At 33.9% G+C, this 16,352-nt stretch overlaps 3 protein-coding genes across 3 annotated transcripts; 2 read left to right on the top strand and 1 right to left on the bottom strand.

Annotated features, from left to right (window-relative positions):
* The first annotated feature begins 2,360 nt into the window (after positions 1-2,360).
* LOC146957124 (uncharacterized) lies at positions 2,361-4,489 on the top strand. Its single transcript, XM_085734386.1, has 6 exons — positions 2,361-2,545; positions 2,740-2,901; positions 3,055-3,135; positions 3,534-3,659; positions 3,777-3,848; positions 4,090-4,489. The coding sequence occupies exons 1-6, from the start codon at positions 2,452-2,454 to the stop codon at positions 4,164-4,166; spliced, it is 612 nt and encodes a 203-aa protein (XP_085590512.1). The 5' UTR covers positions 2,361-2,451; the 3' UTR covers positions 4,167-4,489.
* A 539-nt stretch (positions 4,490-5,028) lies between these two features.
* On the bottom strand, positions 5,029-6,045 carry LOC146957123 (uncharacterized). Its single transcript, XM_085734377.1, has 2 exons — positions 5,937-6,045; positions 5,029-5,833 (listed from the first exon to the last, which is right to left on the bottom strand). The coding sequence occupies exon 2, from the start codon at positions 5,687-5,689 to the stop codon at positions 5,057-5,059; it is 633 nt and encodes a 210-aa protein (XP_085590503.1). The 5' UTR covers positions 5,690-5,833; positions 5,937-6,045; the 3' UTR covers positions 5,029-5,056.
* A 4,089-nt stretch (positions 6,046-10,134) lies between these two features.
* Positions 10,135-14,451, top strand: LOC146957122 (PITH domain protein (DUF1000)). Its single transcript, XM_085734362.1, has 8 exons — positions 10,135-10,213; positions 10,311-10,397; positions 10,500-10,623; positions 11,933-11,981; positions 12,083-12,140; positions 12,262-12,308; positions 12,412-12,489; positions 14,111-14,451. Exons 1-8 carry the CDS (start codon positions 10,172-10,174, stop codon positions 14,157-14,159), a joined length of 534 nt encoding a protein of 177 aa, XP_085590488.1. The 5' UTR covers positions 10,135-10,171; the 3' UTR covers positions 14,160-14,451.
* The last annotated feature ends 1,901 nt before the right edge of the window (positions 14,452-16,352 follow it).

Genomic DNA, 16,352 nt, shown 5'->3' with positions numbered 1-16,352 from the left:
CCTAATAAACCATTTAACTTGAGAGTAGTGAAAGAGTTTGGAATGTGAGGAGGGTAGTCTTGTAGGGACTTTTAAACATCATCAAAATAAATAAAAATCTTTAGATACACAAGCCATTTTTTAAAGAAATGATATTTGATATTAAAATTTTGATGTGAAATAGGATGTTGTTTGATTTATGTGTGAAAGTTTTAAAAGATGAAAAATAAAATATATACATATAAATGTGGTCCATGTATTTTGATTTACAAATAACACATTGGAAATGGTGACATATGTCAAAGTTTTTTGCGTTTTTTATTGTTGTAGTGTAATGGTGGATTAGTAGTCCATATACTCCATCGAGTCTCTAGAAATGTACGCAGACTAATCTATGTGGTTTCATATATCAAAGTCTTTATAAACGTACCAAGGATAATGATGCATGCAATAAAATTATGCTCGCACATTGTTCAGGTGTTCTCATACAAATAATTATATACTGTAAATAATATCCTGGTCTGACCGTTTTTACCTTTTCTTAATTGTGTAGATCATATACACGCGCATTATTGGTTTGTGCTATTTCGTACGCAAATGCAAATACCCATCACCCTCAAGAAGCATGGTAGAAAAAGAATAAGAGGTAGATGGTCAACCATGGTTGTTAACTTCATCAATTTCTAGATGTTAATGTTGAACATGAGTGCATCAATATAACTTAAATATTTGTGATTTGACTCTAATCTATGCCGTTACTCTTCTGGCTCTGACTTAGTCAAAAAAATTAAAAGTTCTTTTGAAGGATTAATTTTAAATAAGTAACCACTCCTAAATCAGATTTCACGGCCATTCATATCAACCGGCCATGCTACAATAGTATCATAACTAATTTGGTGAAAAATGTGGTTCTGATAGGACTCAACCTGGATTATTCTTAGGGTCTTCTATGTTGACGTCTATTTTTCCTAGAACTAGACCATTTTATTTGGAAGAAAAAGCTGCCTATGTTTACTTTTTAATCTTCTAGATAAGAAGAACTTAAATTTTCTTTGAAATGCTAAGAAGAACTTAAATTTACTTTGAAATGCGGGGCAGCAATAGAAAACATTAGGTGATTAAAATAGAAATTATTTTTCTTCCAAAATTGCTGTGTGACGAAGCTATTTGTGTGACAAATAAAAGTCTCTTACTCTCTTTTAAATTAAATTTTGAATTTGATCATAATTTTGCAATGAAAACATGTAATTTTAACATAACACTTATATCACCTCCAATTTTTCTGTACTAATTTGACATCTTAGTTTCTCTCTTTTTATGTTCCTAGCAAATCACCAATTTTACTATATTTATCACACCACTTTCTTTATTTTCCATTTTAATATCAGCGTAATATGTTCAACGTACCCTTTCTATGATACCATAGTAAATATATAAATAACAAAATGATAAATAATACTAATCAAATTTCTAACTTCTTTCATTACCCTTTGTACTTTATAAAATTGCACTTGATAAAGAAGTTGAAGTGATTAATTAGTTATGAAGTTCTTAATAAAAATATTTCAATTTCTTAAGGCTTTGTTGGGAGTTTTGAGGGGAGGAGAAAAGAAGGCTTTGGGGGTGCGAAATATAGAGAAAAATGGATTTTTTTTTTAAATAATGATAAATTAATGCATATGATTCGTATATTTTTAATTTTAAAAATATTATAACAATATAAATTAATTTGAAGAATTCATATAAACCACTCAAAACCCCTCCCAAAATACTTCTTCAATGCAATTTTTTAGTTCCCTAAATGAAGAGGGTGCAATTTTTTAGTTCCCTAAATGAAGAGGGTTTTGTATTGTGAAGAAAAATTAACCCTCCAAAATCACTTTTATTGTCCCCTATTTTTTCCACTTGCTCATTCCTTTTTCCAAATCCCTCCCTTCCCTTCCCCATCAAATTCGTAAACAAAGCATAAGAAAAAAAAATTAACTAATAGCTAATTGTGATAGCCCGAATTAGTACCAACTTCTTTTTTTGAGTACAAACTTCTTTTTCTTTTTGAAATGATAACTTAAATTACATAATACATTTAAACAAAAATCAAGTATATGTGAAACACAATAAATTTTATGGGAATGTCAGATGCTATCACAAATACTACTTCAACCTTCCCAGTCAAAAAAAAAAAAACTTCAATCTTAGAAGACTAGAAGGTATAATAAAAAAATTAGAAAAAAAAGCTATAATATTAATATTGATACTATATCATTATATATGAATGAATATAATAATAAAGACGTGTAAGAAAAAACCTATGAACCAACAATAAAAACACGCCACAAAAAACACCCTCTTTACTATATATAGAAGGACACGTTCAAATCCTTTCTCAATCATACACCTTGTACTAATTCTTATTGTTATAGTACATCATCTTCTCCTTACTTTCCAATTCTATACTATTTGTGACATTACCAAATGGGTTCTTTCAAGTTGTTGGGTCTTATAGCCATGGTTCTCATGTTACTACTTCCCATGGCTGCCAAAGGGGATTTTGTTGATGATGTCCTTGGTACGTAAACTCATTTTTGAAAAGAAAAAAAAATCACCTATATATCTAATGCATATATACATGGAAACTTTACATGATAGTGAATTATTGTATTTGTATACTAATATGATCATCTTTTTTTGACAAACTAATATGATCATCTATATATTTATTAACTTAACCGTGACATATATATATGGATATATTAATTGCAGAAAAGGTTTGTGAAGAAGTGGAGTGTGGGAAAGGAAACTGTGTGGTGAATTCAAGTTACCCTTTGAACTTTGTTTGTGAATGCGATTCTGGCTGGAAGCGAACCCAAGATGAAGATGATGATATATTTGCTACTAGCTTTCTTCCATGTGTCATTCCTCAATGTAAATTTCAATCTCTTTTCCTCCTTACTAACTCTTATTTACTTGCTACTCAAATAAATATATAAGAATTAAGGCATTAACTTAATTTTTTTTATGAAGGTAACAACTTAAACTTTAACCTAAATCTCCTCTATTCTATCATTTATCTTGTAGGTAGCTTGAATTATGGTTGCCAACCAGCACCTCCTCCAGTTCCAGAGAAGACTTTACCTCGCAATATTTCCGCTTTTGATCGTAAGTGTAACGCTACTTAACTCTTTGTTGACTTTGGTTATTCAGAATTCAGTCATGACATAAGTAAAGTCTTGCTAAAATCAGGATTCAAATTTGTGTTCTTCTGAACAATTAACGTTAATTGAAGTTCATTAACACTAGGGGTGTGCAAAAATGTGGTTAACTGAATCGTATCCATAAACTGAACCAAACTGGACCACAAAAAAACTGAACCATATTATCAATTCAAAAGGTTCATAATTTTTTTTTGGTACAATCTTTCATATTATATGCACAAAAAGGTTTCATGAGTTTGGTGATACTTTCTTATTTATTGATAGTATAAAAGAGAAATTTACAATGATAAAGTTTGAGCTCACACTAACTATAGCATGCAAATAAAAAAAATATTTTTGTAGCTTGCTATTGGGCATATTGTGGAGAAGGACAATGCACCAAGAACAAGACACATACACACAGATGTGAATGCAACCCCAATTATTATAATCTTCTCAATATATCTGTCTTCCCTTGTTACAGTGAATGTAAGCATCCTTAAACCTTTATTTATTCAGTTATTTTGACAATGGTAACAAATGTTAGAAAAAGAAGAATATTGACCAAACATGGATTAATATCTTGGTGGACTTTAAATTTTGAAGGTACTCTTGGATCTGATTGTTCCAGACTTGGAATTAAAGTTTCAAATTCAACCGGAGATGTTGAGAGTCATGGTGAGATTCGACTATGTTTTCTTCTCATCTTGCACAATTTTTCTTTGTTATTCATGTTAAATTTTCAAGCCCTAACACAGAAATTGTTACCAACGGACTAATGAGGTTCAAGATTTTTAAATTTAGGATTATTTTGAAATTTTGCTAGTTTTCTTATGGATCAAATTGTATAAAGTTACTATTACTATGAAGTTTCAACAAAATTGATTTCTGATGATGTGTCTAATTTGGTATTCCCCAGCAAGCTCAATCTTTGGAGGAAGGTTCCATTGGATCACTGTGTTGTTGATTTCAACGGGTATGGTTATGTGGAGCTAGCTAGGATGCATAGATGGTGTGTGATATTGTGCTGAACTTCATGATTATTGGAAGTCTGATGGGAATATATTAGTTTAATTTTGTGAATTATTTATTTGATTTTTGTGTAATATAAATATATAGTCTCATTAATAAAGCCATGATTCGGTCATTTGGAGATGATGACTATTGTATCATATGGTGTTTTCTGTTTTGTATACGTACTTATATACCCATGTAAACATATATCTTTCCTATATATTATTATTAACTCAGAGCACTATTGTTTCCTTGTACTTATCACATTAAATAATTGAAATAAAAATAGTAACATTCGACATATACTCTATTTGGTACCAATATTCTACATTGATTTGAGTGTAACAGAACTTGAAGAATTTTGCTCTCCACCCAGCACATTTTGCTCGCATCCTGCAGCCCTTCCATATTTACCCTTGCGCATGTTAACTAACGCAAGTGTAAATGTATGCGTTAGTTAACATGCGTTGCGCAACTTAAGTAACGCAAGTGTTAAACACTACGTCAGTTAACTTGCGCAACCATTAACACTGCGTGAGTTAACTCACGCAGCCAGTAGCACATGCGTGAGTTAACTCACGCACACTCTGTGCATACAACCAGAAGAGGCAAAAACCTCTTTTTTCCCTATTTTTTCAATCCTTCTTTCATACATTCATTCAAGCATACATTTTTCATCATTCATTCAAGCATTCATTCAATCAAGCATTAACTCATAATTATATTACGAAAAAATAACATAATAAAACAACGGAATAAAATAACGCATAATGTCATAAAAACGCAAAAAAGCGCAAGTGTTATAGGATTACACCCAAATTCAACAAAATGTCAAACAAAAAAAACTACACAAGTCATAAAAGCTACACAAGTCATGTTGGTCCATCCCGTGGACTCCTATTCCTCCTCCGCGGAGTCGGCACCTGCTCCAGCATGCTCCACTCAGATTGTATGCCCTGCATGATGCGAAGAACCTCTGGATTACCAAACACATCTGGATGCCCAATTGCACTGTCCACTCTAGCTCTGATGTTGCTGATGATCTGGTATGGGGCGAGAGGATGTCTGGCCCACTGATGCTCAACAAGAACCTCCTCATAAGGAGGGACAGGACGAGGAGGGGAATCAGCTGCGTAGTCAGGAATGGCCGCAGGGGGGTTCACAATAGGATGTGATACTCTAACGAACCATTTCATGTACCCCATGGTATGAAACCACGACTCATTATCTGGAACCGGATGACTCCTCTGTTGATGGCTGAGGACATGTAGAGCAAACTCCGTGAAGGCCTGGGCCACGTCATCCACCGCAAGAAGCTCAATGTCTGTAGGAGGTCTGGGAATTCTCTGGACATACCCGTACTGCCTAAGAATCCGCTCTGGCAAGTGACGGACCATCCTGTCGCTGCCGGCCATGATCCATCCGGAGTACCAGCATATATCCTGAAAGGGCGTGATGTGTCGTTGTCTCTCGTACGGCCTCCAGGTGACATGAGAAAGGTCCATCGAATCGATGGCAGCTCGGTAGTGTCCCGGATCAGTAAAGCCCCTGGGAGGTTTCCATTTACTCACAAGCGGGGAAACAGTAGGGTCGTAGGCATCATCATCAATCCTCGGAATGATGTTCGAGAAGTGCGCCAAAGTTCATCCCTGCAAACACAAAGAAACAAATATTTATATCACCGCAAGAATTATACAAACAACTAAACATTTACGATCCAATAAGTAAAAAAAGAAGAAAAACAAATATTACCACAAGCAATGTCATGTAACCACCAATGGAGGCCACAGATGAGTCGGAGGTAAGAGATAGCTGCTCATATAGGAACGCAAGTCCCATCCCACCCCATGACCAGCTGTCCAACTCTTCCATATCTTGCAGCGCAAGCAGCCAAAGAAGATTAATGTTTTGTTGTTCTTGGCGGAAAAAATGGTCCAGCCAAGCAAGAGCAACAGAAACGCCTTAACGCAGGCCAACCTAACTACAATTCGCTCGTTTTGCTCCTCAACTTTGTCAATCTTAAGAAGCTGATTACACCTATTTAAGAGCTCCTCGTATCGCCTCTTCAGTACACCAAAACTGATGTGAGAACCACCCTGTTTTGTCAGCTCCTTAGCGGCATCCTCCTCTGTAAACAGTAGGTCCGCCTGCATCATCTCTAGCCCCTCCTCACGGGTTAACTCTCTATCAGGAAGGAGTCTCCCAGTGATGGGGATGCCTAGGAGACACACCACATCATCTAGTGTCATGGTCATCTCACCAACAGGTAGATGGAAGCTGCTGGTCTCCTCATGCCATCTCTCTGTCATCGCACGAACGAACCCGTGAGATATGTTCTCGTACCCACTAGTCAGGAGGGGAGTCAGACCGGACATATTCACTTCACTCCAAAACCACTCATTTTGTTCCCCCGGAATAGGCAATGCCAAATTTTTAACGCTCATCTTCTTCCCGTGCGAGATACCTTTCACCCTATATCTTCTTCGAAACTGAATTACAAAAACAAAACACAACAAACAACCCCGTTAAATAAATAACAAGTAAAACAAACATTAAATATATGCTAACATAAATGTTAAGTCTAACATTAAATAAGTAAAATAATAATTAAAATAAGTTGTATAAATAGTAAAAGTAAAATAAACACTGAGTAAGAATAGCATAGACATTTAACAACAACATTAATTATTTTAATTGAATTTCAAAACAAAAAAAGAAGTAAAATAAACATTAAATTATACTTACATCGACATCAACTCATATCATGTCCACCAAAGTTAGGTAAAAGCGCGAGATCAAAAGGCCCCCCTGCATAACCGTCCGGGCTGGCCTCGTACACCACCCTCGGCACCCCCTGAAAACGAGGCTCAGGCTGCTCAGGCTCATCATTCTGCTGAGGCTCCTCAATAACAGGTGGCTCCTCAAAAGCAGGCTCCTGAATAACAAACTGATATAGCTGAGGCTGAGGCTCCTGAAAATGATAGGCCTGATCATGCGCCTGCTCATACACCTGATAATCCTGTTGATACTGTGTCGGGTTCACCGTCTGGGATGGACCCGTCTGCGACGTTGACCCCCCTGCAGCATCAACTCTAGCAAGTCTCGCTCCCCCACCTCTCCCACGACCAGCCATAGGAGGGCGTAATGCTTCTTTCTCCCTCCGTGCACTACCAGTAGGGGCCATCCTCCCTGCCCTAAGTCTGTCGCTCCTATCCTGAGGCGGCTCAGGAGGTCTCTGAGACGTATTCCTCCGAGGCATATCTGCACAATATTTAACAAAACACAAATTCAATATACATTTTCACACGCACATTGTGTCATTTTCAACAATTCAACAACAACACTAAAATTCCAACAATGTCATTTCAATCCGTAAACTACCACATTGCAGTCAAACATGTTATAATCAAAATTAACAAACCATATGCTAACTAATTTGATAAGTCACAATCCAAAAAAACAAAATAATTACCATTGATACATTTTACCAAACACATGGTGTGCAATTTTCAAACAACTACCTTAATCTAACAATTTGTAGACCCTAAACTACCACATTCTACTCTAAACAACTTCTAAACAACAATTTCTAAGTTAATTCGTCACTAACAATCATCAAAACTAACATGCAAGCCAAATTTATAAAAACTTAAAAATGTCATATTTCTTCAAAAAAAACTAAAATTTCTACAAGTTAAATGCAATTAAGTAGGGTAATCATCACTTACTTGATAATGTGGGAGAAATTGGCTTTGAATGGCGCAAGAATGATGAAAATCAGATATGGGGGGAAAAATTTCGAAGTTGGGAAGTTGGAGAAAGGAGGGAAATGTGTTTCTGTGTTGCTGATATATGACTTAACTAACGCTGCGCAAGTTAACTCATCGCATGTTAAGTCACGCATAATATATAACTTGCGCAAGTTAAGGTGCGCAGCGTGACTTAACTTGCGCAGGGGTAAAAATGGCAACGCTGCAGGGTGCGAGTGATTTGTGCTGGGTGGAGAGCAAAATTCGAACTTGAATTCTTAGAGTAAGATCTCGAGTTTAAAATTTGTGGATGAAAAAAAAGTGGTTAGAATGTTAGACCCAAGCACCCTACCATGTTAATTCTATTTAGTTTTAATAAGGTGCATATAACAGAATATGTCGGTATATGTATCATCTAATGTAAAAGTAAAATTTTATAAAGTAATTTTTGTAAGTTTATATAGTTGTGTATACTTCGTGGATCATAAACTTGATTTGATCTATTGAATTAATCAAGTGTTAGACCCATTTTGGTTTAAGTGTAGTATAAAAGAAGGCTTTAGAAAAGTTTATAAAATAGATGAGAAGTATAGAGACAAAATTATGAAAGTCATAGAGAAAAGTGTGTAGAACTCTTAAAGTATGTAAAATATTATCTTGATGTGTGTAGAACTCTCGCTTTGAACTTATAAAAGGGGAGATGTTGGCATTTGTAAACCAAACAAACAAGTAAAAGCAAAAAACAAAGTATTCTCTAATTATCTCCTTGATTTCTCCTAAAAGCTCATCATTACCTTCTCCTTTCTAAAAGTAAGAAACTACAATTCTTTTTTTAGTTTATCTATTTAATCGTTCTCAAACAAGAAGCGTGTAGGGAAAGACACCACATGAAGCATGAAGTGAAGGAAAGTCTGGTATCTCCAACTCAAGTGTATTCGGGAGTGTAGTCCATGTTTGCATTTTTAGAAGAGAAAAGAGTTAAACTTAACAACAAGAACGAGAAGTTAATCTTCATTGGGTATAATCCAAACTCAGAGAGCTACAAGTTGTATAACCTAAACAACAAAAATATTGTAGTCAGTCGTGATGTGGTCTTCGGTGAAGAAGGACGATCGAATTTTGGACCTCATAATAAGAAATACAATTTATTTTTAGAATTTAAAGAAGAAACATCTATAGAAGTTCAATAAGTGTCATACTCACCAACATTGCCCACTTATGAAGACACTTAGAGTGAAAGGATCATGATACAATACAGGAAGTCTTCAAGATCTCTTTGACAATGCAGAAGCCTTATCACCATGAAGACTTGAAGATCTCTATGAGAAGACTACGGGAATGGACAATCTCACATTGACGTGTCTTTTCACAAATTATGAATCATTGAATTTTGAAGAAGTTGCCTAGGATAAGAGATGGAGACATGAAATGGACGAAGAAATTAAAGCGAAAATGACAGATTAACTATACATGTTTGGAAAAAAAACCTAAAACAAATCAATTTAAATATAAATATATAATATAATACGACCGATTAATTATACATGTTTGTCTAACTCAATTTGTCAAGAAGAAGTCATCATATCTTTGGGTTCTGTAACCAAAGTTTGAACCTTTGGCTCAACAAAACGTGATTTTTTTTATATAATTTGTGTTATTTTTTATTTAAAAAGATATCTCAATAAAATTTGTTTCGGCCTCTAAACATGTTAGACCGACCCTCATGTGTGAATTGTGATTAGACTCTAAATCTCAACCTTTACAAAAGCGTCTTATAGGTTAGTAATTTCTCCCACTTTTAACACAAATCATTATTAACAACCAACTGAAATTAACATGAAGGTTCATTTCATGATCACAATAATAATTAAATTAACATAGGTTTTTCACTAAATTTACTATAATTTCCTCAAATCCATAATTTTCTCAAAGTTTGTTATATCAAATAAATGTGAAATTTTAGTTAAATCTAAATATTAATAGTTTTTTGACAAAAATAAATAATATAAATATTAATAGTTTAGATTTGAAAAATTAATTCACTATATAATAAATCTTTTTCCCCTAAAGAAAAATAAAATAAATCTTTTACCCTTCCTCCTAAAAAAAATAAAAATATTTTACCCTTAAAAAAAATCATTTACAAGGTCGAGGGTAGGTGTTATTGACATTGATATTGATTCTCCTCTCTTTCTCTTTCCATATATCGCACAAACAAATCGTATCGTCGAGCGAGCAATGTCTGGAGAATCAGCCACCACCGCTGTTCACAAGGGTCAAGTAAGATTCAAACCCTATTATTCATCATCATAATCGTGTTTTCTAATTCAATCTTCTAACCTAGTTACTAATCTTTTTCTTTTATTAATTTAACCAGGTTGATCTCTTAGACTTCATAGATTGGACTGGAGTTGAATGTCTTAATCAAAAAACTAATAACTCTCTCCCCAACGCTATTAAACAGGTTCGGTTTTAGTTCAGTACCAAAAACCCTTTTTTTTTTTATTGTGTTACTTAGTTATGATGTTGTTTTAATCACTTTAATTTTTTTACTAATGAAAATTAGGGTTATAGAGAAGATGATGGATTGCATCTAGAAAGTGATGCTGATGAGCAGCTTTTGCTTTATATTCCTTTCACTCAAGTTATTAAACTTTATTCAGTTGCTTTCAAAGGTCCTGAAGATGAAGGTAATACTGTATGATCCTTATTCATTCATATCATATAACTAAACTACATTATTATTTGTAAAACCTATTTTTTCCTGATTGCCACATATGATTGTACATGTAAGATCCACATGTACACTTAACACTCCGACACATTTGATTGAAGGCGTGTCCAGTTCAGGTGTTTGACACATGTCTGTGTCCAGCACCAACATGTGATTACATTCAATAATGTCATTTTTTTTTCCTTCAAACATTAGCGGTGTTGACTCGTCGATGTCAAGTATGTGTTTGTGTATGTGAATGCAAATCCCCCCATTTTGGTATCTATACTTGTACAGTGGTAAATTTTTATTTTTTGAAAACTCGGTATCTGATCTTAAGACTGACTAATTCGAGGGGTTCAATCCCACCATCCACTTGCGGGGGCCCGTTTAAAGCCAGAGCAAAGCATTGTATGGACTAGCCCACCGAAATTGGCAACCGGGGATAATCAAAGATGAGACCTTGAGAGGAGCACACTCCAAGGTCCCAAGCCAACCCAAATGGGTTCTTGGAGGGTAGTCATTGAAATCGATGATTTTAGTCCAAACTTTACATCTTGTTAGCAAATATTTCAAAGTAGTTCCTATATTTGAATACTTCGAATCAAATTGATCTTTGAAAAATTACTTATGAATGTAAAGTTAGTTCCTGTATTTGTTAGGTTAAACTCAATGTTTTCCAAAGCGTAACATGTTACTATAATGATCGACTATTTATATTTTCATGGAAGTTGTTGTCAATTTCTTACTTCATCTTCTCATGATAAGTGTTCTGTTTTAGATATTTCTCATGTCAAGTAATTTTTCACTTTATATTACCAAGACATTATTTATTAATTTTTCAATGATACCTCAATTTATTTTAATGGTTTTTGATAGAACACTATGGCGTCGTTTGATTCATGTAGCCAACCCCACTTAGTTGGATAAGGCTTAGTTGTTGTCATTGTTGTTGTACCTCAATTTATTTAAATTTTCTATTCACCTAACTACTTCACTACACCTACTGCTACTTTTAACCACTCTAAATTAATGCGATGTTCTACTCTTCCATAATGGTATATAGTCTTAAAACATGATTTTAGTATGACAATCTACATAGCTAATCATTTTCTTAAGTGGTGTTCATCACCTTGGAAGAATTTTTTAATGAGATGGAGGAAGTAACTACAAAGACTAACCTTACAGCACCCTACAAATACAATCTTCACCAATTTGCTACTGCACTTTTTTTGTTTATTTTTTTTGTTGACATGATTGTAATCGGAGTCAATGTTGTTTTCTAGGCCCCAAGACAGTGAAGCTCTTTTCCAACAAGGAACACATGGGATTCAGGTATAGCTTGGTTTGGTCCAAATTTGTTTGTTTTAATAGCACTTGTGCCCTGTGATTAAATCGGTTGCTGATTGTTTGTTAATGATTTAATAAAATGACAGCAATGTCAATGACTATCCACCAAGTGATACATTAATTTTGTCTCCTGAAAACCTCAAGGTAGTTGCTCCATAACTTTTCTCCCAAGTCCATTAACTATGCTCAATGTCGCTTGTTGATATTTTTTTCTATCATATTTGGAATATTTAACATGACAATTATTTAATTTATTCTCTTATAGGGAAAACCGGTACTTTTAAAGTATGTCAAATTTCAAAATGTTCGGAGGTATGTTATTTTCCTTATTTCCTACTTTTATAAAGTGCCTTCCATTTTTCTCATCCAATTGGTGGTGGGAGCAACTTCTAATTCATGTTTATTACTTGACCAGCTTGACAATATTTATTGAGGATAATCAGACTGATTCTGAGATCACAAAAGTTCAGAAGATTATGCTGATTGGATCAACGTAAGTTTTTAACCATCTATCAGTTCTGCTGTGACTTCTTTCTCTGCTACAGCTTTGTGTTTCCTTTGGTGTGAAGAAACACCTATTGAACCATTTGACACTTGCATTTTACCGTTTTCCCCTCCCCTCTCGCCTCACCCCTTTATTTGGGGTATTATTTGTGTGTTTAAACTTTAAACCAAATAAAATAATATTTGACTTAATATAACAATAATGTTATACATTTGGGGTGGTCGATGGGCAAGATAAGATAAATTTATGAATGAATGTTTTGGAGAGAAAGTAGGGGAAGCTGCTATTTTGAATATGATGCTAAAATTCCATCATATGTGGTTTGGGACTTTGGTATATGTGGAGAAGCCATAGACAAGTCTCGGTAAGGAGAATAGATCATACAAATGGTAGCCTAGGTTGCCTAATACTTAAAGGTAAAAGGCGATTAAGAAAAATTACAAGTCAGACCATTAGAAAGGGTTTAGATTTGAATGGTTTATCATTAGACATGATTTTACAAGATTATGATGTCGAGTAAGCTGTGGAGGTGACCTTACCTAGTAGGGAAAACCTTCATTGTTGTTGTTTATCACTTAATTGTCAGTTTCCTCTAGCAGAAGAAACAATAAGGTTTGTGAATGAATGTATTGGAGAGAAAATATGGGTAGCTGCTATTCTGAATATGTTGCTAAAATTTCAACTTGTGTGGTTTGGGTGTATGTGCAGAAGCCATAGGCAAGTCTCAGTAAGAAGAATAAATCATATAAAATGGTAGCCTAATACGTAAAAGGTAAAAGGAAACTAATAAAAGTTATAAGTCAGACCATTAAGAAGGGTTTAGATTTGAGTGGTTTATCATTAGACATGATTTACAAGATTATGATGTCAACTAATTTGTGGAGGTGACTTTACCTAGTAGGGAAAACCTTTATTCTTGTTGCTTACCACGTAGTTGTTAGTTTCCTCTAGCAGAAGAAACGATAAGACGGCTATAGCACCACATAATCTTTTTGTTTTGCAATGTGATCTACAAATTGGTGTGTCGTATTGCCATATTGGAATTGGTACTTAATTGTCTTGCTTGTGGGCCACACTTTCGTTCTTTGAATTAGATTCTTTTATGCAAATTTTTTAATGTTCAGTCTTTTTTCATTCAGTTCTTTCATATAGTTTTAGTCTCCCCATTTTGTAATATTCACAGATTTGGTCTCCGAAATTTTAAAATGTCTGACCAATGGCCATTTCTCCACTTACGCCTTTGAGATTGAATGTTGATGATGCACCCAAGTGAGAATGTGAGATGCTGATGTGGCAATATAGTTGATAACATGAAAAGGAGTTATATGAAAATTCATCTACAAAGTGCCTTATATCAGTCAAATTAGGTTGCTTTTGCGATATACATCAACACATATTTTGATGACATGGAAATAAATTGTTAAGTGAAAATTCATCTAAACAGCGTCGTATAAGCATCTCACTTGTCGCATCATCAAAAAGCATTTCCAAATGCACAGGTGGGGCAAAATGTCGAACATTTTGAAAATTGTAGGCAAAATTGTAGATAGTAATAAAAAAAATGTATTTAAAAGAAAATTCTCAACACAATTCTAATATTTTGATGCAGAGTTGAAACAACGGACATGAAGGGTTTGAAGAAGATTGAGGATCATTGACCTCGTAAAAAGTATGAGTCAAGTTTTCTGGACATCCATCTACCCTTGGAAATTTTGATTGGAAATGTTATATTCAGCTTCATGAATAATGGTTAATTTATGACTTCTAACATCTATATTTTTTTCGTAAGACTGATGTTAAACAGTATATCTGCTTGGGTGTGACAATTTATGTGATAGGATGTAATGTTCAAGCTGCATGGCTGTTTATTTTCTTTTTCAAATGTTTGGGTAATATGTAAAAAATTGGGGTTAGAATTATCTTGAATGACTTAAGATTGGAGCTAGACTACATTGACGGTGCCATATTAGTTTTTCTTTTAAAGCATCAGCTGCCTACTTTGCATTTCTAAAAAATATGCATCCGAAATAGAATAGGGTTACTATCACAGATTTTCTTCCACCAAATTGTGGTGTGTATGGGTTCGGTAACAAGTAACAACACATTTTTTTTTTGGCTTAATTGCAGTTTTGGTCCCTCTCTTTTCATTATTTTGCAAAATTGGTCCCCCTATTTTAAAATTGGACAATTTTGGTCCCTCTATCAATTTTTTTTATTAAAATATTATGATATGATATGTTTTAAATGAAGTTTTCAATGGAATTTTGTTGCAATTTTATCGATGTTGATCTTTTTCCATCTTCAGATATTATGATATGATATGTTTTAAATGAAGTTTTCAATGGAATTTTGTTGCAATTTTATCGATGTTGATCTTTTTCCATCTTCAGATATTCCATGACATTTAAAATTTATCACATTACACTTTTATAGTTCAAAAATATGATGGAGGGATCAAAACTGTCGAATTTTAAAATAGGGGGAACCAAAACTGCAATTAAGCCTTTTTTTTTTTATCAGAGTCCCACGGCCAGTTTCTTATGTTCTTTATAGGGTAACATTTAGTATGCACAAGTGTTCCCATAATGTTAGTATGCACAAGTGTTCCCATAATGTTATAAACTAGGAAGCACATATACTATTCGAATTAGGTGTGCCTCGGTGTCGGACACACGTCAATATTTCTGATGCCAATACGATATATACACTGAATTATGTAATTTTCCTAAATTATTATCAGTGTTGGTGTGTCAATGTCCGTGTCCGTGTCTCATAGTTATAAACGGGTTTGAAGTACTCAAGTAACAAAAGTGTTGCTATGAATTATTAATTAATTTATTAGGAGCTTGTAAAAGTTTAGTGGCTGAACGAAAGAACTCGAGCATGGATCCCATACTCCTATAAATTGCCAAATTTTTGACTTGGTTTTGTTCCGCCTTCAAAACTGTTGTGCATTTATGGAAACCAAAAGTTTTAGTCATTGCAAAAAGAATTTACACGGTCAATCAATGTAGTAGTAATGTTGTTAGTAAAAGTATACAATACTAAAATTGGTTTTAAATGTCCGGTGAGCATAGCTCAGTTGGTAGGATAATACATTATTATATGCAGGGGCCGGGGTTCGAACCTCGAATACCCCACTTATTCACGTTATAAGGTGAATTCTAGCCACTAAGCTATCTGACAAAAAAAATAAAATTAGTTCTAACATAACTTAACATTGGTCGTTTAAAAATTATGTGATCAATGTTAAACTTTTTTTGACAAAAGTAGCCAATGATAGATGAAAGTGTATTTAACAATAATAAAAATATCACTTACAATCTTTAAGAGAAATAGTAAAGCATTATTCCTTTTGGTGGTTGAAATCAAAATATGTAACATTCTTTGGAGGCTTAGCTCTTCCTTCTTTGATTGTTATTTCTTAGTTATTTTGTTTATCTATTTTGTATCAACTTTTCGGTCTCTTTGATACGTCTTGTTTTTTAGGGACTTCCTTGGTTTGTTAATATATTTTATTTTGACCTCTTAAAAAAACAATAAAAATAACATAACAATACCAAGAGAAATATTAATGAGTGCCTCCGGGACACTTTTAAGACTTTTAAATAGTAAATTTTTAAGAAAATTATTGTATTTAATGCATTAAAAATTGAAACAATTGACTTTTAGTGGATAATTTCTTGAATTAGAATGCTTAAAGAGTGCTCTTTAACACTTGTTAATAAGAATATTAAACTATTGTAGCGGAGTTTTTTTTTTTTTTTATACGAATGATGAAAACTAAACTATTTTTAATTTTGGGCGCTACACCCACCATTAATTGTTACATCTTTTTCACCTCAAATCTC

This window comes from Medicago sativa, chromosome 1, assembly GCF_051527215.1.
Source record: "Medicago sativa cultivar Bolivia chromosome 1, Bolivia_mono, whole genome shotgun sequence".
NCBI lineage: Eukaryota > Viridiplantae > Streptophyta > Magnoliopsida > Fabales > Fabaceae > Medicago > Medicago sativa.
The sequence above is the reverse complement of the archived record's forward strand: the minus strand, read 5'-3'. Positions and strand labels throughout refer to the sequence as shown.